We start from the raw sequence: 22,358 nt of genomic DNA on the forward strand, positions 1-22,358 counted from the left end.
GGAGAGCGCCGTGCACCACTGCTGCGTGAAGACCAAATTGAAGCCGTTGTCGGATGGATGGCAGCTAACGCCTCGGCATCGACTTCAGTTAGTGCCACATCCTCTTAGGCACAGAGCACTGGAGAGCAGCCATCTGTCTCTTCACCACCTGCCAAATTGGCCAGGCAGTCAGAGAGCCCAGGACAGGAGCCGTCTCTACTTCTGTTCTCTGAATCTCTTGGCTTGGAAACAGGGGGCCAGCCAAGCAGCATTGGAGAAATGGAAGAAGAGGCAGTGTGCAGTGATGCCCAACAGCTTTGTCTCTCTGACTCTGAAGAGGCAGGTGGGCCAGTGCCTGCGGTGAGCACAGCGCAGTACGCATCTGATGATGAAACTCAGGTGCCGCTTTCTGGTGCATACTGTGCTGCCGAGACTACCCAGGAGGAGCAGTTGGTGGCAGAGGGTAGTGGAGATGATGAGGTCGTTGACCCATCGTGGCATGAGGAACAGGAAGGTGGTGGGAGCAGCTCTGAGGAAGAGATTCCCCTTACGGGCCAAAGAGGGAGAGGGAGGGGGAAGACTGCGGAGCCTGTAGCCTCCACTTTGGCACCCGTTAGGAGCCTGTCTCTTTCCAAAGCCAAAAAGGGCGCTCCCAAGACTTGCAGTGCCTGGTCCTTTTTTGACACAGTTGCAGATGACATTTGTTTTGTCAAATGCAAGCTGTGTCATCAGAAAGTCAAAAGAGGGAAAAGTGTCAGCAACCTCAATACCACAAATATGTGGAAACATGTGCGGACCAGGCACGCGGTGGAGTTACAGAAACACACTGAAGATGTAGGCCAACCAACAGCGGCAGCTACCACCTCTTCAGCTCGTGTTGCCTCTTCCTCCAGCTCACGCACAGCTGGTTTGGCTTCCTCCCAGGATCGCCATGGAAGAACCTCTGGCACTGTTGTCCAGAGACATTGTGTAATTCCACCCACAGCACCACCTTCCCAGTCATCCTCACACTCCCAGTCTACTCTACAGCCATCGGTAGTACAGGCATGGGAGAAAAGGCGGGCATTCTCGGCCAACCACCCCCGAGCACAGGCTCTGAATGCAGGCATTGCCAAACTGTTGTCCCTGGAAATGCTCTCATTCAGGCTGGTGGAGACTGACAGCTTCCGTGACTTGATGGCATTGGCAGTCCCACAGTACAAGGTGCCCAGCCGCTTTTACTTCAGCAGGCAAGCTGTCCCTGCCCTGCACAGGCATGTTGAGGGAAACATAAAACATGCGCTACTGAACGCCGTCAGTAGCAAGGTCCACCTCACCACCGATGCGTGGACCAGTCAGCATGGACAGGGGCGATACGTTTCCCTCACTGCCCATTGGGTTAATGTTGTTGAGCCAGGTACAGATCGTGCGAGTGGCGCAGGACGTGTCCTGCCCACTCCAAGCATTGCAGGAATCCAGTCTGTACGCATTGACTCCTCCTCTTACACAAGTTCCTCAGAATCATCTCTGCAGGAGCCGTCACAGTCCACCTCCACATGGACCCGTGAACGTTTACCTATGACCGACATGAGCACAGCCGTGGCCAAACGTCAGCAGGCCGTCTTAAAACTAGTTTCATTGGGGAATCGAAGCCACACAGCGCAGGAGCTCTGGAATGCCATCAAGCAGGAGAGCGATGTGTGGTTACTGCCAGCGAATCTCCAGCCAGGCATGGTAGTGTGTGACAATGGCCGAAATCTGGTGGCAGCTTTGGCCCTTGGCAACCTCACTCACATCCCATGTCTGGCACATGTGCTTAATTTGGTTGTGCAGAGTTTTCTGAGGGACTATCCGGATCTTGATGCACTGCTGCACAAGGTCCGCCTAGAGTGTGCTCACTTGCGGCGTTCCAGCTTGGCAAGATCCCGCATTGCTGCTCTGCAGCGCCGATTCCGCCTTCCGGAACACCGCATCATATGTGACCTACCTACCAGGTGGAATTCCACGTTACATATGTTGGAGCGGTTGTGTGAGCAGCAGCAAGCAGTTATGGAGTACCAGCTGCATCAGGCGCAAAGAAGTCGCAGTCAGCGCCGATCAGACTTCACAACCACAGAGTGGGCCACTATGAAGGACGTCTGCCAGGTTTTGCGTCCTTTTGATTATTCCACGCGGATGGCAAGTGCAGATGATGCACTAGTCAGCATGACTGTCCCCCTTATCTGCCTGCTTCAGCAAACTTTGCAAGGGTTAAGGGATGATGTTGTGGAAGAGGTGGAAGATGAGGAGTCACCTTTTCCATCAGCTTCTGGAGAGTCAGCGCCACGTGGTTCCTCACAAAGGGGTACGCAGGGGCCACTTTATGAGGAGGATGAGGAGGAGTCAATGGAGGAGGAAGAGCTCCGTCCAGAGGAGGGAGCGACACAATTGTCCAGTGGTCAGTGTGTACAGCGAGGGTGGGGTGATGACGAGCGGGCAGAGATCATGTCTCAAGCAGGGGACAGCGTTTCTGGGCCAGTTGGCAGTCTGCAGCACATGGTGGATTTCATGCTGCAGTGCCTGAGAAATGACCGCCGCATCGACCACATTCTCAACATGCCTGATTATTGGGTGTTCACCCTCCTCGATCCTCGCTACCGGAACAACGTCCAAAACCTCATCCCAGCGTTGACCCGGGAGCGTAAATTGCGGGAGTACCACGACACACTGGTGAATTCCATCATCTTCTCCAGTCCAACTGAGAGGAGTGCTGCTAGTGCTTTACAAAGCAGCACAGTGCGTCGAGGCAGTGGGGGAGGCTCTGCCCAAAGAGGGAGCAGAAGCAGTGCCTCTGCCCAAGGCAAGCCCAGTATGGCACAACTCTGGCACACTTTTGTGTGCCCGCCCCAAATGTCTACACCATCACCGGCGGCTCCAGTCAGCAGGAGGCAACGGTTCCGTCAGATGGTGACAGACTACATGGCTTGCCCTCTTACTGTACTCCCAGACGGCTCTTCCCCGTTCAAGTTTTGGGTCTCTAAGCTGGATACATGGCCAGAGCTAAGCCAGTATGCATTGGAGGTGCTGGCTTGCCCTGCGGCTAGTGTCTTATCGGAACGTGTCTTTAGTGCTGCAGGTGGTGTACTAACAGACCGTCGCATGCGACTATCCTCCGATAACGTTGACTGGCTTACTTTCCTGAAAATGAACCAGGCCTGGATCTCGCAGGAATTTGCCACTCCTCTGCCTGATTAAGTAATTGGGTGTCATCCAGGTCTCCTGCTGTGTTCTTCTTTCTACCACCTGAACTGCTATTCCTGGACTCCAACACCGCCAGTTGCGGCTCAGAAGTGCAGGCTGCACAGTAAAAACATACGACCCAGTGTTACTGGGTTTCAGTAACGTCAGCTGATCCCCAGCTGTGTAGCCGGCAATGTGTCCTGCGACCGCCACGCTGGCACAACAACCTAAATGTAAGGGAACCTGTCCCCCCCCCCCCCCCCCCGTCGTTTGTTACTGAAAGAGCCATCTTGTGCAGCAGTAATGCTGCACAAGGAAAAGGTAGCTCTTTTAGTTTAGCTCCTTGCACATGCAGAACTTAACACTTATAAAATGTGTTCACTGATACCGTTATACCGTCCCGGAGCTGGGACTTTCCTTCGTAATGTGACGCAGCACAGCCATCATTCCTACCCCCTTGGTGCCATGCGCTGCCTCCTCAGCGTTGTTTTAAGCTGTCACGGAGCCTGCGCTGTTCTGTTATCCCTTGGCCATGCCCTATTTGCGCTGCCTGTCTTCTGACATAATTTGGTGTCAGGCTGGCTGCGCCTGTGCGGCCGCGCTGCCTGAGATCCCGCCTCGCAGTGTCTTCTGATTGAATAACACTGCGGGCCTGGGATCCATGGGCATGCGCAGTGCATATCTTCCCCTCAGGCTCTCGCTCATTTCCCTCCGCCTTCTTTAGACTGTGCGCCGTCAGCTGATCCCTAATAGCATGCCACGGCCGTGACACCGCACAGTCTGAAGAAGAGGGAAGGAGGGGAGTGAGAGTCGAGGATATGCACTGTGCATGCCCATGGATCTAAGGCCCGCAGTGGGATTACGTTAGACGACACTGCGAGGTGGGATCTGGAGCAGCGTGGACGCACAGGCACTGACAGCCTGACACCAAATTATGTCAGAAGACAGGCAGCGCTAATTGAGCATGGCCAAGGGATAACAGAACAGCGCAGGCTCCGTGACAGCTTAAAACAACGCTGAGGAGGCAGCGCACGGCACCAAGGGGATAGGAATGACAGCTGTGCTGTGTCCCATTATGAAGGAAATTTGCACCTCCGGGACGGTTTTACGGTATAAGGGGACACATTTTTAGTGTTTACTTCTGTGTTTGCAAGGAGCATAATTAAAAGAGCAACCTTTTCCTTTTGCATCCTTAGTGCTGCACAAGATGGCTCTTTCAGCTACAAACGTCTTGGGGGGGGGTTAAAGGTTCCCTTTCAACTTGCTCCAATCAGGCTTCGGCCTACACTCTGTTCCTCTGCTCCTCCTGCTGTCCCTGGGCTCTCTAACACCGCCAGTTGGTGCCTGGAAGTGCTGTCTGCACAGTCAACAGTCGCTCCTCTGTTATTGGGGTTCAGTAACGTCAGCTGATCCCCAGCTGTGTGTGCAGCAATACCTCCAATCTGCTCCTCCTGCTGTCCCTGGGCTCTAACACTGCCAGTTGGTGCCTGGAAGTGCTGTCTGCACAGTCAACAGTCGCTCCTCTGTTATTGGGGTTCAGTAACGTCAGCTGATCCCAGCTGTGTGTGCGGCAATACCTCCAATCTGCTCCTCCTGCTGTCCCTGGGCTCTAACACCGCCAGTTGGTGCCTGGAAGTGCTGTCTGCACAGTCAACAGTCGCTCCTCTGTTATTGGGGTTCAGTAACGTCAGCTGATCCCCAGCTGTGTATCCGGCAACGTGTCATGCGACCGCCACGCTGGCACAACTAAAATGTAAGGGGACCTGTCCCCCCCCCCCTTTGTAATGTGACGCAGCACAGCCGTCATTGCTACCCCCTTGGCACCGTGCGCGCCTCCTTAGCGTTGTTTGATTCCGTCATGGACCCTGCGCTGTTATGTTATCCCTTGGCCATGCACAGCTTGCGCTGCCCGTCCTCTGACATCATTTGTTGTCGTCCTGGCTGCGCCTGTGTGTCCACGCTGCCCGAAATCCCACCTCGCAGTGTCGTCTAATGTGATCCCACAGTGGGCCTGGTATCCATGGCCATGCGCAGTGCATATACTAGCCTCTCACTCCCCTTCTTCACGCTTCTTCAGACTAGGTGGCGTCAGCTGATCCCTAATAGCATGCCACGGCCGTGACGCCGCACAGTCTGAAGAAGCAGGATGGAGGTGAGTGAGAGGCGATGATATGCACTGCGCATGCCCATGGATCCCTGGCCCGCAGTGGGATTACATTAGATGACACTGCGAGGTTGGATCTCGGGCAGCTTGGACGCACAGGCACTGCCAGCCTGACACCTAAATGATGTCAGAAGACGGGCACCGCTAACTGTGCATGGCCAAGGGATAACATTACAGCGCGGGCTCCGTGACAGAACCAAACAACGTTGAGGAGGTGGCGCACAGCACCAAGGGGGTTGGAATGACGGCTGTGCTGTGTCACATTACAAAGGAAAGTCCCACTTCCGTGACGGTTTGACGGTGTGAGGGGACACATTATATGAGTGTGTACTTCAGCGTTTGCAAGGAGCATAATTTTCGGAGCCACCATTTTCCATGTGCAGTATTACTGCTGTACAAGATGGCTCTTTCAGCAACAAATGCCTGGGGGGGGGGGGTTAAAGGTTCCCTTTCAACTTGCTCCACTGCAGGCTTCGGCCTACACTCTGCTCCTCTTTGATTCCCTGGGTTTCAACACTGTCAGTTGCCACCTGGAAGTGTTGTCTACACAGAAAAAACACTAGCTGATGTGTCAGTGGGGTTCAGCACCGCCAGCTGTTCCCCTGCTGTGTAGCCGGCAACGTGACCTGCAAACGCCACGCAGGCACATGAACTGAAATTAAAGGGACCCTGCCACCCACCCCAAGGTGTTTCTATGTATAACAGCTACCTTGTACAGCAGTAATGCTGCATTTGTACAAGGTGGCTGACTTTTTATCCTTGCCAACGTGGAACTCAACACGTACAAAATGTGTCTCATTGAGACCATTCCACTGTCCCTGAGGTGTGACTTTCCTTTCTAATGACACGCACCACCCCCCTTGGTAGCGCTGCCCGTCTTCTGACATCATTGGTTGGCTGCCTGTGCCTGTGCGTCCGCCCTGCCCGACACAACCCCCCTCGTTGTCTCATATATTTTGGCTGCGAGGGTGTGATTGATGGGCATGTGCAGTGCATATGTTCGCCTGTCTTAACTCATCTCCTTCCGCCTTCTTCAGACTGTGCGGCCTCATGGCCGTGGTAGGCGATAAGGGATCAGCTGAGGCCGCCCAGTCTGAAGCAGGTGTAAGGACATGTGTGAGCGGCAAACATATTTACTGCACAAGGCCACGAATCCTAGCCACGCAGTGTGATTTTTTGAAAACACACTGCGGGTCTGGGATTCATGGCCATTGCTAACCGCACCGGCCAACATGAAATGAGGTGAGAAGACAGGCAGCGCTCACAGCGCATGGCCAAGGGATCACAATAGCGCAGACTCCTGTACAGCAAATAACAACGCTCAGGAGGCTGCGTCCAGCACCAAGGCGTTATTTATGTGCACCTGTGCTGCGTCTCCTTAAAAAGACAAGTCACGCCTCCAATACAGAACTGAACTACTGTTCAATGGGCTAAATTGTGTACGTCTTTCATTCTGCGTGTGCAATGATCAAAACTTAAAGGGCAACCTTTAACTTGTGGAGCTTTACTGCTGCACAAGGTGTGGCTCTTCAACATTGTAACACCTGAGGGTGGGTTAAAGGTTACCTTTGAAATTGGTTCAAGTAGGCTTCCGCCTACACTCTGCTCCTCCTGCAGACCCTGGGCTCTAACTACGCCAGTTGGGGCCCGGAAGTGCTGGCTGCACAGAGAAAAACACCCACCATTGTGTCAGTGGGGTTCAGCACCGCCAGCTGTTCCCCTGCTGTGTAGCCGGCATCGTGTCCAGCACAAGCCACGCTGGCACAACAGACCAAAAGCTGCGACCAGTGCAGGCTTCGGCCTACATTCTGCTCCTCTCCTCCTCCTGCTGACCCTGGGCTATAACACCGCCAGTTGTAGCCTGGAAGTGCTAGCTGCACAGAGAAAAACACCCGCCAATGTGTTAGTTGGGTTCAGCAGCGCCAGCTGTTCCCCTGCTGTGTAGCCGGCATCGTGTCCAGCACAAGCCACGCTGGCACAACAGACCAAAAGCTGCCACCAGTGCAGGCTTCGGCCTACACTCTGCTCCTCTCCTCCTCCTGCTGTCCCTGGGCTCAAACACCGCTAGTTTTTGCCCGGAAGTGCTAGCTGCACAGAGAAAAACACCAACCAATGTGTTAGTGGGGTTCAGCACCGCCAGCTGTTCCCCTGCTGTGTAGCCGGCAACGTGTCCTGCAAACGCCATGCAGGCACCTGAACTGAAATTAAAAGGAACCTGGCCCCACCCCCCCAGGTGTTTCTATGTATAACAGCCACCTAGTACAGCAGTACTGCTGCATTTGTACAAGGTGGCTGATTTTTTCTCATTGCCCACGTTGAATTAAACACGTAAAATATGTGTCTCATTACAGACCATTACAATGTCCCTGAGGTGTGACTTTCCTTTTTAATGACACGCACCACCCCCCTTGGTAGCGCTGCCCGTCTTCTGACATCATTGGTTGGCTGCCTGTGCCTGTGCGTCCGCCATGCCCGACACAACCCCCCTCGTTGTCTCATATATTTTGGCTGTGAGGGTGTAATTGATGGGCATGTGCAGTGCATATGTTCGCCTGTCTTAACTCATCTCCTTCCGCCTTCTTCAGACTGTGCGGCCTCATGGCCGTGGTATTCGATAAGGGATCAGCTGAGGCCGCCCAGTCTGAAGCAGGTGTAAGGACATGTGTGAGCGGCAAACATATTTACTGCACAAGGCCACGAATCCCAGCCACGCAGTGTGAATTTTTGAAAACACACTGCGGGCCTGGGATTCATGGCCATTGCTAACCGCACCGGCCAACATGAAATGAGGTGAGAAGACAGGCAGCGCTCACAGCGCATGGCCAAGGGATCACAATAGCGCAGACTCCTGTACAGCAAATAACAACGCTCACGAATCTGCGCCCAGCACCTAGGTGTAAATTTTGACACCTGTGCTGCGTCTCCTTAAAAAGACAAGTCACGCCTCCACTACTGTTTGACAGTATAATGGGCTAAATAGTGTACGTGTTTTATTCAGCGTGTGCAAGGAGCAAAATTAATAGAGCAACCTTTGACTTGTGCAGCATTAATGCTGCACAAGGTGTGGCTCTTGTACCTTGCAACACCTGAGGGGGGGTTAAAGGTTACCTTTGAAATTGGTTCAACTAGGCTTCGGCCTACACTCTGCTCCTCTCCTCCTCCTGCTGACCCTGGGCTCTAACACCGCCAGTTTTTGCCCGGACGTGCTAGCTGCACAGAGAAAAACACCAGTCAATGTGTCAGTGGGGTTCAGCACCGCCAGCTGTTCCCCTGCTGTGTAGCTGGCAACGTGTCCTGCAAACGCCATGCAGGCACCTGAACTGAAATTAAAGGGAACCAGCCCCCACCCCCCCAGGTGTTTCTATGTATAACAGCCACCTTGTACAGCAGTACTGCTGCATTTGTACAAGGTGTCTGACTTTTTCTCCTTGCCCACGTTTAATTAAACACGTACTAAATGTGTCTCATTAAGACCATTCCACTGTCCCTGAGGTGTGACTTTCCTTTCTAATGATACGCAGCACCACCCTTGGTAGCGCTTCCCGTCTTTTGACATCATTGGTTAGCTGGCTGCGCCTGTGCGTCTGCCCTGCTCGAAACAATGCCCCTCGGTGTCTTATTTTTTTGGACAGCGAGGGTGTGATTGATGGGCATGTGCAGTGCATATGTTTGCCTGTGTTCACTCATCTCCTTCCGCCTTCTTCAGACTGGGTGGCCTCATGGCCGCAGCATGCGATAAGGGATCAGATGAGGCCGCCCAGTCTGAAGCAGGTGTAAGGACATGTGTGAGCGGCAAACATATTTACTGCACAAGGCCACGAATCCCAGCCACGCAGTGTGAATTTTTGAAAACACACTGTGGGTCTGGGATTCATGTCCATCGCTAACCGCAACGGCCAACATGAAATGAGGTGAGAAGACAGGCAGCGCTCACAGCGCATGGCCAAGGGATCACAATAGCACAGACTCCTGTACAGCAAATAACAACGCTCAGGAGGCTGCGTCCAGCACCAAGGCGTTATTTATGTGCACCTGTGCTGCGTCTCCTTAAAAAGACAAGTCACGCCTCCAATACAGAACTGAACTACTGTTCAATGGGCTAAATTGTGTACGTCTTTCATTCTGCGTGTGCAATGATCAAAACTTAAAGGGCAACCTTTAACTTGTGGAGCTTTACTGCTGCACAAGGTGTGGCTCTTCAACATTGTAACACCTGAGGGTGGGTTAAAGGTTACCTTTGAAATTGGTTCAAGTAGGCTTCCGCCTACACTCTGCTCCTCCTGCAGACCCTGGGCTCTAACTACGCCAGTTGTGGCCCGGAAGTGCTGGCTGCACAGAGAAAAACACCCACCATTGTGTCAGTGGGGTTCAGCACCGCCAGCTGTTCCCCTGCTGTGTAGCCGGCATCGTGTCCAGCACAAGCCACGCTGGCACAACAGACCAAAAGCTGCGACCAGTGCAGGCTTCGGCCTACATTCTGCTCCTCTCCTCCTCCTGCTGACCCTGGGCTATAACACCGCCAGTTGTAGCCTGGAAGTGCTAGCTGCACAGAGAAAAACACCCGCCAATGTGTTAGTTGGGTTCAGCAGCGCCAGCTGTTCCCCTGCTGTGTAGCCGGCATCGTGTCCAGCACAAGCCACGCTGGCACAACAGACCAAAAGCTGCCACCAGTGCAGGCTTCGGCCTACACTCTGCTCCTCTCCTCCTCCTGCTGTCCCTGGGCTCAAACACCGCTAGTTTTTGCCCGGAAGTGCTAGCTGCACAGAGAAAAACACCAACCAATGTGTTAGTGGGGTTCAGCACCGCCAGCTGTTCCCCTGCTGTGTAGCTGGCAACGTGTCCTGCAAACGCCATGCAGGCACCTGAACTGAAATTAAAAGGAACCTGGCCCCACCCCCCCAGGTGTTTCTATGTATAACAGCCACCTAGTACAGCAGTACTGCTGCATTTGTACAAGGTGGCTGATTTTTTCTCATTGCCCACGTTGAATTAAACACGTAAAATATGTGTCTCATTACAGACCATTACAATGTCCCTGAGGTGTGACTTTCCTTTTTAATGACACGCACCACCCCCCTTGGTAGCGCTGCCCGTCTTCTGACATCATTGGTTGGCTGCCTGTGCCTGTGCGTCCGCCATGCCCGACACAACCCCCCTCGTTGTCTCATATATTTTGGCTGTGAGGGTGTAATTGATGGGCATGTGTAGTGCATATGTTTGCCTGTGTTCACTCATCTCCTTCCGCCTTCTTCAGACTGGGTGGCCTCATGGCCGCAGCATGCGATAAGGGATCAGATGAGGCCGCCCAGTCTGAAGCAGGTGTAAGGACATGTGTGAGCGGCAAACATATTTACTGCACAAGGCCACGAATCCCAGCCACGCAGTGTGAATTTTTGAAAACACACTGTGGGTCTGGGATTCATGTCCATCGCTAACCGCAACGGCCGACATGAAATTAGGTCAGAAGACAGGAAGCGCTCACAGCGCATGGCCAAGGGATAACAATAGTGCAGTCTCCTGTACAGCAAATAACAACGCTCAGGAACCTGCGCCCATGCACCAAGGTGTTATTTTGGACACCTGTGCTGGTTTTCTTTAAAAAGACAAGTCACGCGGCGCCTCCACTACTGTTTGACAGTATAATGGGCTAAATAGTGTACGTGTTTTATTCAGCGTGTGCAAGGAGCAAAATTAATAGAGCAACCTTTGACTTGTGCAGCATTAATGCTGCACAAGGTGTGGCTCTTGTACCTTGCAACACCTGAGGGGGGGTTAAAGGTTACCTTTGAAATTGGTTCAACTAGGCTTTGGCCTACACTCTGCTCCTCTCCTCCTCCTGCTGACCCTGGGCTCTAACACCGCTAGTTTTTGCCCGGAAGTGCTAGCTGCACAGAGAAAAACACCCGCCAATGTGTTAGTGGGGTTCAGCACCGCCAGCTGTTCCCCTGCTGTGTAGCCGGCATCGTGTCCAGCACAAGCCACGCTGGCACAACTGACCAAAAGCTGCCACCAGTGCAGGCTTCGGCCTACACTCTGCTCCTCTCTTCCTCCTGCTGACCCTGGGCTCTAACACCGCCAGTTTTTGCCCAGACATGCTAGCTGCACAGAGAAGAACACCAGCCAATGTGTTAGTGGGGTTCAGCACCGCCAGCTGTTCCCCTGCTGTGTAGCCGGCAACGTGACCTGCAAACGCCACGCAGGCACATGAACTGAAATTGAAGGGAGCCTGCCCCCCACCCCCAGGTGTTTCTATGTAAAACAGCCACCTTATACAGCAGTAATGCTGCATTTGTTCAAGGTGGCTGACTTTTTCTACTTGCTTGCGTGGAACTCAACACGTACAAAATGTGTCTCATTGAGACCATTCCACTGTCCCTGAGGTGTGACTTTCCTTTCTAATGATACGTAGCACCACCCTTGGTAGCGCTTCCCGTCTTCTGACATCATTGGTTGGCTGGCTGCGCCTGTGCGTCCGCCCTGCCTGAAACAATGCTCCTCGTTGTCTTACTTATTTTGACTGCGAGGGTGTGATTGATGGGCACGAGCAGTGCATATCTTCACCTGTCTTAACTCATCTCCTTCCGCCTTCTTCAGACTGTGCGGCCTCATGGCGGCGGCATGCGAGAAGGGATCAGCTGTGGCCGCCCAGTCTGATGCAGGTGTAAGGACATGCGTGACAAGCAAAAAAATTTACTGCGCACTGCGGGTCTGGGTTTCATGGCCATCGCTAACCGCACCGGCCAACATGAAATGAGGTCAGAAGACAGGAAGCGCTCACAGCGCATGGCCAAGGGATAACAAGAGCGCAGACTCCTGTACAGCAAATAACAACGCTCAGGAAGCTGCGCCCATGCACCAAGGTGTTATTTTGGACACCTGTGCTGCGTCTCCTTAAAAAGACAAGTCACACCTCCACTACTGTTTGACAGTATAATGGGCTAAATAGTGTAAGTGTTTTATTCAGCGTGTGCAAGGAGCAAAATTAATAGAGCAACCTTTGACTTGTGCAGCATTAATGCTGCACAAGGTGTGGCTCTTGTACCTTGCAACACCTGAGGGGGGGTTAAAGGTTACCTTTTGAAATTGGTTCAACTAGGCTTCGGCCTACACTCTGCTCCTCTCCTCCTCCTGCTGACCCTGGGCTCTAACACCGCTAGTTTTTGCCCTGAAGTGCTAGCTGCACAGAGAAAAACACCAGCCAATGTGTTAGTGGGGTTCAGCACCGCCAGCTGTTCCCCTGCTGTGTAGTCGGCATCGTGTCCAGCACAAGCCACGCTGGCACAACAGACCAAAAGCTGCCACCAGTGGAGGCTTCGGCCTACACTCTGCTCCTCTCCTCCTCCTGCTGCCCCTGGTCTCTAACACCACTAGTTTTTGCCCGGAAATGCGAGCTGCACAGAGAAAAATACCAGCCAATGTGTTAGTGGGGTTCAGCACCGCCAGCTGTTCCCCTGCTGTGTAGCCGGCATCGTGTCCAGCACAAGCCACGCTGGCACAACTGACCAAAAGCTGCCACCAGTGCAGGCTTCGGCCTACACTCTGCTACTCTCCTCCTTCTGCTGACCCTGGGCTCAAACACCGCCAGTTTTTGCCCGGACATGCTAGCTGCACAGAGAAGAACACCAGCCAATGTGTTAGTGGGGTTCAGCACCGCCAGCTTTTCTCCTGCTGTGTAGCCGGCAACGTGACCTGCAAACGCCACGCAGGCACATGGACTGAAATTGAAGGGAGCCTGCCCCCCACCCCCAGGTGTTTCTATGTATAATAGCCACCTTGTACAGCAGTACTGCTGCATTTGTACAAGGTGGCTGACTTTTTCTCCTTGCCCACGTTTAATTAAACACGTACTAAATGTGTCTCATTGAGACCATTCCACTGTCCCTGAGGTGTGACTTTCCTTTTTAATGACACGCAGCACCCCCATTGTTAGCGCTGCCCGTTTTCTGACATCATTGGTTGGCTGGCTGTGCCTGTGCGTCCGCCCTGCCCGACACAACCCCCCTCGTTGTCTCATATATTATGACTGCGAGGGTGTGATTGATGGGCACGAGCAGTGCATATCTTCGCCTGTCTTCACTCCCCTCCTTCCGCCTTCTTCAGACTGTGCGGCCTCATGGCCGTGGCAGGCGATAAGGGATCAGCTGAGGCCGCCCAGTCTGAAGCAGGTGTAAGGACATGTGTGAGCGGCGAACATATTTACTGCACAAGGCCACGAATCCCAGCACCGCAGTGTGACTTTATGAAAAGGCACTGTGGGTCTGGGATTTATGGCCATCGTTAACTGCACCGGCCAACATGAAATGAGGTCATAAGACGGCCTGCACTAACAGGGTATTGCCAAGGGATAACACAAGAGCGCAGACTACTGTACTGCAAATAACAACGCTCAGGAATCTGCGCCCAGCACCTAGGTGTAAATTTTGACACCTGTGCTGCGTCTTCTTAAAAAGACAAGTCACGCCTCCACTACTGTTTGACAGTATAATGGGATAAATAGTGTACGTGTTTTATTCAGCGTGTGCAAGGAGCAAAATTAATAGAGCAACCTTTGACTTGTGCAGCATTAATGCTGCACAAGGTGTGGCTCTTGTACCTAGCAACACCTGAGGGGGGTTAAAGGTTACCTTTGAAATTGGTTCAACTAGGCTTTGGCCTACACTCTGCTCCTCTCCTCCTCCTGCTGACCCTGGGCTCTAACACCGCTAGTTTTTGCCCGGAAATGTGAGCTGCACAGAGAAAAACACCAGCCAATGTGTTAGTGGGGTTCAGCACCGCCAGCTGTTCCCCTGCTGTGTAGCCGGCATCGTGTCCAGCACAAGCCACGCTGGCACAACAGACCAAAAGCTGCCACCAGTGCAGGCCTCGGCCTACACTCTGCTCCTCTCTTCCTCCTGCTGCCCCTGGGCTCAAACACCGCTAGTTTTTGCCCGGAAATGCGAGCTGCACAGAGAAGAACACCAGCCAATGTGTTAGTGGGGTTCAGCACCGCCAGCTTTTCTCCTGCTGTGTAGCCGGCAACGTGACCTGCAAACGCCACGCAGGCACATGAACTGAAATTGAAGGGAGCCTGCCCCCCACCCCCAGGTGTTTCTATGTATAACAGCCACCTTGTACAGCAGTACTGCTGCATTAGTACAAGGTGGCTGACTTTTTCTACTTGCCCACGTGGAACTCAACACGTACAAAATTTGTCTCATTGAGACCATTCCACTGTCCCTGAGGTGTGACTTTCCTTTCTAATGATATGCAGCACCCCCCTTTGGTAGCGCTTCGCGTCTTTTGACATCATTGGTTAGCTGGCTGCGCCTGTGCGTCCGCCCTGCTCCAAACAACACCCCTCGGTTTCTTATTTATTTTGTCAGCGAGGGTGTGGTTTATGGGCACGAGCAGTGCATATGTTCGCCTGTCGTCACTCATCTCCTTCCGCCTTCTTCAGACTGTGCAGCCTCATGGCCGCGGCTTGCGAGAAGGGATCAGCAGAGGCCGCCCAGTCTGAAGCAGGTGTAAGGACGTGTGTGAGCGGCGAAAATATTTACTGCTCCAGGCCACGAATCCCAGCACCGCAGTGTGACTTTATGAAAAGGCACTGTGGGTCTGGGATTTATGGCCATCGTTAACCGCACCGGCCAACATGAAATGAGGTCATAAGACGGGCAGCGCTAACAGGGCATTGCCAAGGGATAACACAAGAGCGCAGACTCCTGTACAGCAAATAAGAATGCTCAGGAAGCTGCGCCAAGCACCAAGGCATTATTTGGGACACCTGTGCTGCGTCTCCTTAAAAAGACAAGTCACGCCTCCACTACAGTTTGACTGTAGAATGGGCTAAATTGTGTACGTCTTTCATTCAGCGTGTGCAAGTAGACAAATTAATAGAGCAACCTTTGACTTGTGCAGCATTAATACTGCACAAGGTGTGTCTCTTGTACTTTGTAACACCTGAGGGGGGGTTAAAGGTTTCCTTTGAAATTGGTTCAACTAGGCTTCGGCCTACACTCTGCTCCTCTCCTCCTCCTGCTGCCCCTGGGCTCTAACACCGCTAGTTTTTGCCCGGAAGTGCTAGCTGCACAGAGAAAAACACCCGCCATTGTGTCAGTGGGGTTCAGCAACGCCAGCTGTTCCCCCACTGTGTAGCCGGCAAAGTGTCCTGCAAACGCAACGCAGACACAAAGCTGCCTCCAGTGCAGGCTTCGGCCTACACTCTGCTCCCCCTGCTTACCCTTTGCTCCAACACCGCTAGTTGGGGCTCTAGGAAGACAATCTTTAATAGGCAACGCATCCGGGTTCCAGCACCGTCAGCTGTTTCCGGGTAGTGTCAAGCTCACTGAGACGCCTATGCTTGCCCCGTCATGTTGCGGTCGGGTTAGCCAACTCCAGGGTGCCTCCAGTTTAGGAGCTTCCTATGTGGGCTGCGTGAATTGGTAGTCAAGGCTGGTTCTGTAGTGCCAGTAGGCCAAGCTTCCCCTGTAGGACTGTTGGGGTTCGGTAATTGCGGTTGCCTCGCGGCCTAGCTGTTCTCTCCTGTGGACCTTCGTGTCCACCACCTGGTTCCAGCACCGTCAGCTGGTTCCGGGCCGAGCCTTTGGCTTAGGTGCCTCCTCCTGGGTATCCGAGTTCCGCCAACGTCAGGCGGTCCTTGGTAGTGCTTTTAAGCGCAGGCACCTACAGCTTAGTAACCGGGTTCCAGCACCGTCAGCTGGTCCTCGGTCGTGCCATTGGCTCTTGCACACTGGGGCAACGCATCTGGGTTCCAGCACCGCCAGCTGGTTCTCGGCAGTGTTTTTGTCACGGGTACTCCCTCGTGCCCAGCCTGGTTCCAGCACCGTCAGCTGTTTCCGGGTAGTGTCAAGCTCACTGAGACGCCTATGCTTGCCCCGTCGTGTTGCGGTCGGGTTAGCCAACTCCAGGGTGCCTCCAGTTTAGGAGCTTCCTATGTGGGCTGCATGAATTGGTAGTCAAGGCTGGTTCTGTAGTGCCAGTAGGCCAAGCTCCCCCTGTAGGACTGTTGGGGTTCGGTAACTGCGGCTGCCTCGCGGCCTAGCTGTTCTCCCCTCTCCTGTGGACCTTCGGGTCCACCACCTGGTTCCAGCACCGTCAGCTGGTTCCGGGCCGAGCCTTTGGCTTAGGTGCCTCCTCCTGGGTATCCGAGTTCCGCCAACGTCAGGCGGTCCTTGGTAGTGCTTTTAAGCGCAGGCACCTACAGCTTAGTAACCGGGTTCCAGCACCGTCAGCTGGTCCTCGGTCGTGCCATTGGCTCTTGCACACTGGGGCAACGCATCCGGGTTCCAGCACCGCCAGCTGGTTCTCGGCAGTGTTTTTGTCACGGGTACTCCCTCGTGCCCAGCCTGGTTCCAGCACCGTCAGCTGTTTCCGGGTAGTGTCAAGCTCACTGAGACGCCTATGCTTGCCCCGTCGTGTTGCGTTCGGGTTAGCCAACTCCAGGGTGCCTCCAGTTTAGGAGCTTCCTATGTGGGCTGCGTGAATTGGCAGTCAAGGCTGGTTCTGTAGTGCCAGTAGGCCAAGCTCCCGCTGTAGGACTGTTGGGGTTCGGTAACTGCGGCTGCCTTGCGGCCTAGTTGTTCTCTCCTCTCCTGTGGACCTTCGGGTCCACCACCTGGTTCCAGCACCGTCAGCTGGTTCTCGGCAGTGTCTTTTGCTCTTGTACCTTCTGCTCCCCATCCTGGTTCCAGTACCGTCAGCTGGTTCCGGGCAGAGCCTTTGGCTTAGGTGCCTCCTTCTGGGTATCCAAGTTCCACCAACGTCAGGTGGTCCTTGGTAGTGCTTTCAGGCACGGGTACCTCCTGCTTAGTAACCGGGTTCCAGTAACGTCAGCTGGTCCTCGGTAGTTCCATTGGCTCTTGGACCTTCGGCTACCCATCCGGGTTCCAGTACCATCAGCTGGTTCTCGGCAGTGTCTTTTGCTCTTGTACCTTCTGCTCCCCATCCTGGTTCCAGTAACGTCATCTGGTTCCGGGCAAAGCCTTTGGCTTAGGTGCCTCCTTCTGGGTATCCGAGTTCCGCCAACGTCAGGCGGTCCTTGGTAGTGCTTTTTAGCACGGGTACCTCCTGCTTAGTAACCAGGTTCCAGTAACGTCAGCTGGTCCTCGGTAGTTCCATAGGCTCTTGAACCTTCGGGTAGCCATCCGAGTTCCAGTTCCATCAGCTGGTTCTTGGCATTTTCTCAGCCTTCTTGTACCTTCTGCTACATTTCCAAGTTGAAGACCCTAAAGTCGACGACCCGGAAGACCACCCCGATGACGACGGCGGAGACGACGACGGCGGAGACGACGACCCTGGAGACGACGACATGGAAGACCGAGAAGCAGAAGAACAAGAGGCTGCAGAACAAAGAGCAGAAGAACATTAAGCATAACACTAAATATCAGAGCAAAAGATATTATCTAAATTATATGCAGAAGATGACTAAGCAGTGTATGGGGGTGAGTCCGTTCCTCCTCGTGGTGCCCCTGGATAAAGCCTAATGCTGCAGGCCAAACTGAACGCGGACAAATGTAACTTTTGTGACTGGCAGAACGGAAGGTGTAATCTTCAAACTTTTATAGATGACAACTACGGGAATGCCTGTCACAAATGAGAATATGATGAAGAAGTAGAATAGGAAGAATAATAATAGTTGAATAAAATGAATATGTAGAATAGGAAGAATAATAATAGTTGAATAAAATGAATATGAAGAATGTAATAAAAAAAAAATAGGTAGAAGATGAAGAAGAAGATGAATAAGGTGAAGAAGTTGATGTCAAAGATGCTGATGATGATGATGAAGATAAGTGTGGGAAAAGTAAAAAAAAAAAGGGGGAAGGGCGTGGAATAGTGAAACATCAATATCTGACAAAATAAAAAAAAAGTTACATAGTCAATATCTTAGTCACTACGAACGTCTTTAAAAAAAAAAAAGGCTATTCTATTTGATTGCGCTAAACCTCTATGACTTTAATGTCTCCGCCACCTCCCAAAATACATCCTGCATTATTCTTTGTTGTTTTCCTTCATGTAGAATGAACCTACAAGGAAAGAAAGGGTTTATTTTAATTCCGATATTTTGGTCCCATTGACTTGCATTGGGATCGGGTAGCGGTATCGGCGATATCCGATATTTTTTGAATATCGGCCGATCCTATCCGATACCGATACTTTCCGATATCGGAAGGTATCGCTCAACACTAGTCTTTGATATTTACAAACACATAATGATAGGGAATTTAGATAGTGAGCCCTAATGGGGACAGGGATGATAATATCTGTAAAGTGCTGTGGAAATTGATGGCCTTATAAAATAAATAAAATGAATACCGTAATATACCCACCATGCCTGCACAGATCCTGATAAAAGGTGTCAGGATAAACACTTCCAGCCTGGAAAGCATCTGAATGTTTCTGCAAGAGCTGGTACAACATTATATGTAAGAAAATGGAATTCATTCATATTAAAATATCATTTAATAGTGAGGAATCACATGGAGTTTCCTGCTATGTTTTTATATTTATTCATTTTACCCAACAATACCAGAATATAGTATATTAAACAATGCAAAAATTGTAGTTCAGTGTAGGAGATAAAACATCTTGCATTGTTATCAACAGTCTTTAATATCCGTGATACAAGCTGCATATTCCCTGAATCATGTGACATCTCACTTCTCAACGGCAATTAAGATGGACTACAATTTTTGCTTCAGAGAATTCATGCAAGTATCAAAATGAAATCTCATGCTGCAGAATTAAACATTGTTCATGAAGCCTGAGTAAAAGGGGCTGTCCGAACCAAATCGATGTCTGCAACCACTCTGTGTGACTACAGACTTATGAATCCCCCCAGCTCATGCACTGTGCACGGCGGGGATTCGCCAGTTTCTGACCCAGGATCGAAGGGTATGTACGAGTTATACATACTCCTGGCCAGAGCCCGTCTAGTGGGCATGGCCTCGCTCCATTCACTTGTTTTGTATACAATTGTATGAAGCGAGGCTGCGCCCAGTGGCTGTATGTATAACGTATACATAACCTCCAGTCCCGGGTCAGAAACTGGCGATTCCCCACAGCGCACAGTGCGTGCGCTGGGGAAATTGATGTCTGCAGTCACACGGTGACTGCAGACATCAAATTGGAGCTGACAACCCATTTAAGGCTCATTCACAGGTCTGATTTTTCAACGTACGAGAAAAAGACAGAATATTCTGATCAAATTTTGATCAGAATTTATTCACAGTTTATTCAGAATTTAATCAGAGAGTTTGATCTAAGTGTTATCAGTTTGTGGAAAAATGTAAAAAAAAAAACGTTTCTCCACCTTGTCCTTTCAGACAGTTCATGAAAATCGAATGTCATTGATGCCGCTACAGGGCAAGTGGGAAGACAAGCAGGGCAAAGTGCCATCAAATAGATGTGCCTTTTCTGGGCGGCTGCGGGCTGCTATTTTTAGGCTGGGGGGGTCAATATCCACGGCACCTTACCAGCCTGAAAATACAAGCCGCTGCTTTAGGCTGGTTTCACACGTCAGTGGCTCCGGTACGTGAGGTGACAGTTTCCTCACGTACCGGAGCCACTGACACACATAGACACATTAAAATCAATGCATATGTGCAGATGTAATTGATTTATTGCGGACCATGTCTCCATGTGCCAAACACGGAGACATGTCAGTGTTCGTGGGAGCGCACGTATTACATGGACCCATTAAAGTCAATGTCCGTGTGCAGTCCGTGTGCCGTGCAGGAGACAGCGCTCCAGTAAGCGCTGTCCCCCCCACATGGTGCTGAAGCCGCGATTCATATCTTCTGTGCAGCAGCGTTTGCTGTACAGAAGATATGAATAATCCATTTTTTTTTGTGTTTTTTCTTAAAGGTCCATGTCCCCACCCCCTGTGCGCCCCCCCGCTGTTCTGAAAATACTCAACCGGCTCCCTTGTTGGCTGTCGCTGCTTCCTGTCCTGGCCGCACCTTCTACTGTATGCGGTCACGTGGGGCCGCCGATTACAGTCATGAATATGCGGCTCCACCTCCCATAGGGGTGGAGCCGCATATTCATTACTGTAAATGAGCTGCCCCACGTGACCGCATACAGTAGAAGGTGCGGCCAGGACAGGAAACAGCGACAGCCAACGAGGGAGCTGGGTGAGTATTTTCAGAACAGCGGGGGAGGGGGGGGGGGGGGGCGCACAGGGGGTGGGGACATGGAGCTTTATTTTAAACAAGAAAAACCACAAAAAAATAGATTATTCATATCTTCTGTACAGCAAACGCTGCTGCACAGAAGATATGAATTGTGGCTTCAGCACGATGCAGGGGACAGCGCTAAACTTTAGCCGCACGTGTGCCACACTGATGTGCCACAGAAACGCAGGGGCACACGGACACAGATAATTCCGGTACCGATTTTTTTCCGGTACCGGAATTATCTGGACGTGTGGGACTGCCCTTAGCAAGGCTGGTTGTCAAAAATGGGAGGGACCCCACGCCGTTTTTTTAAATTATTTATTTAAATAATTTTAAAAAAACTGCGTGAGGACCCCTCTATACTTGACAACCAGCCTTGCTGAAGCTGACAGCTGAGGGTTGCAGCCCCCAGCTGTCAGTTTTGCCTGGCTGGTTATCAAATATACGGGGGAACCCACGCCATTTTTTAAAAATTATTTATTTTCAGCACAGGCGCAAGCTGATGAATACTCTCATCAGCCGTTCCTGCTCCCACTTATTAGAGGCTGCAAGCATCGGCTTATGGGAGCAGTAGTCCCATCAGCCGACACCAATAACCAGAGGTAAACTTTATACAGTACCTCTGATCATAGCTGCGGGCACACGCTGTCATTTGACAGCATGGGAACTGTGGCTGTCTGACCGGCGGTGGTGATTTTACCACCGATCAGAAGCGGTGTTTGTCGCACTATCATGCACATGACATCATGGAAAACATTGGATGTTCGGGCCCCCCATTCAAGCGAATGGGGTTCGGGTACTGTTCTGATACCCAAACTTTTTGTTACTGTTGTGCCGAACACGAACATCCAGGTTGCCGCCCATCTGTAGTGCTGATATGCCCCTATTTCTGCTAGTGATATATGAGTACACCCTGAACAATTGTGTCTACTATACTTATGTTTGCCCCTCTAATGTTTATTGTGGGCGAATGTGTAGACCATAATCACAATATCAATTTCTTCCACTTTATTTTCAGTAATATTGTAACTGTACCTCTCGGTAATTTACTTTTCCATATTCTTCATTAAAATACTCCAGACCTCTGTGAGCTGTAAAAAAATAAATATTTTTTCAGGTTCCTTAAACAAACAGTCTCATGGTGCCTATGCAGCGTCCCAGAGTCCTGGTCGTTGCAGTAATGTCGCTCTGCCACTAAGGGGAGCAATGTTATGTCTGATTGCACTAAAGGAGTTCACTTGACCAGGTATCACAGTCACACACTACACTTCACGCTCTGGCCACCAGGGGGAGCAAAAGGCACTATGTACTAGGCCACTCCTCACACTGGGGGTTGGATAGGAAGTTAGGGAGAACGCAGCCTGGGAGAGCTCCAGGGAGGACCTGTCAGAACTGGGAACCTGGCAGGTACCTAGCAGAAAGGACAGATTGTTACGGGACAGCGCCTGCACTACCTTGCGGCGGTATCTCAAGGAAGGACACGAAGAGAAGGATATTGTGGAGAATGTTATGAATAGGTAATTCAGAACCACAATGGACCTTGAAGTTCAGAGCACACAAAGTGACCTGACAATAAGCAAAAAACATAGGACGAGCTCTGAGACGTGGGAACTCTGCTGACCGCAATCCCTAATCCTATTACACCACACTAGAGGTAGCCGTGGATTGCGCCTAACGCTCCCTATGCAACTCGGCACAGCCTGAGAAACTAGCTAGGCCTGAAGATAGAAAAATAAGCCTACCTTGCCTCAGAGAAATTCCCCAAAGGAAAAGGCAGCCCCCCACATATAATGATTGTGAGTAAAGATGAAAGTACAAACACAGAGATGAAATAGATTTAG

The 22,358-nt window shown here is 51.7% G+C and overlaps 1 protein-coding gene across 2 annotated transcripts in view; it reads right to left on the reverse strand.

Annotated features, from left to right (window-relative positions):
• GPLD1 (glycosylphosphatidylinositol specific phospholipase D1) overlaps window positions 1-22,358 on the reverse strand; it is a 128,084-nt gene that overhangs the window by 91,607 nt on the left and 14,119 nt on the right. Inside the window, exons 2-3 of one of the 2 annotated variants that reach the window (XM_069730872.1) lie at window positions 21,553-21,608; window positions 18,670-18,748 (exon numbers count right to left, since the gene is read on the reverse strand). The exons of the other annotated variant lie outside the window; for it this stretch is intronic. Coding sequence (XP_069586973.1) covers window positions 18,670-18,748; window positions 21,553-21,608 — 135 coding nt within the window. The remainder of the gene's footprint in view (window positions 1-18,669; window positions 18,749-21,552; window positions 21,609-22,358) is intronic. 2 annotated transcript variants of the gene reach the window in all.

Source organism: Ranitomeya imitator, chromosome 6 (assembly GCF_032444005.1).
Source record: "Ranitomeya imitator isolate aRanImi1 chromosome 6, aRanImi1.pri, whole genome shotgun sequence".
In the NCBI taxonomy this organism is placed as follows: Eukaryota; Metazoa; Chordata; class Amphibia; order Anura; family Dendrobatidae; genus Ranitomeya; species Ranitomeya imitator.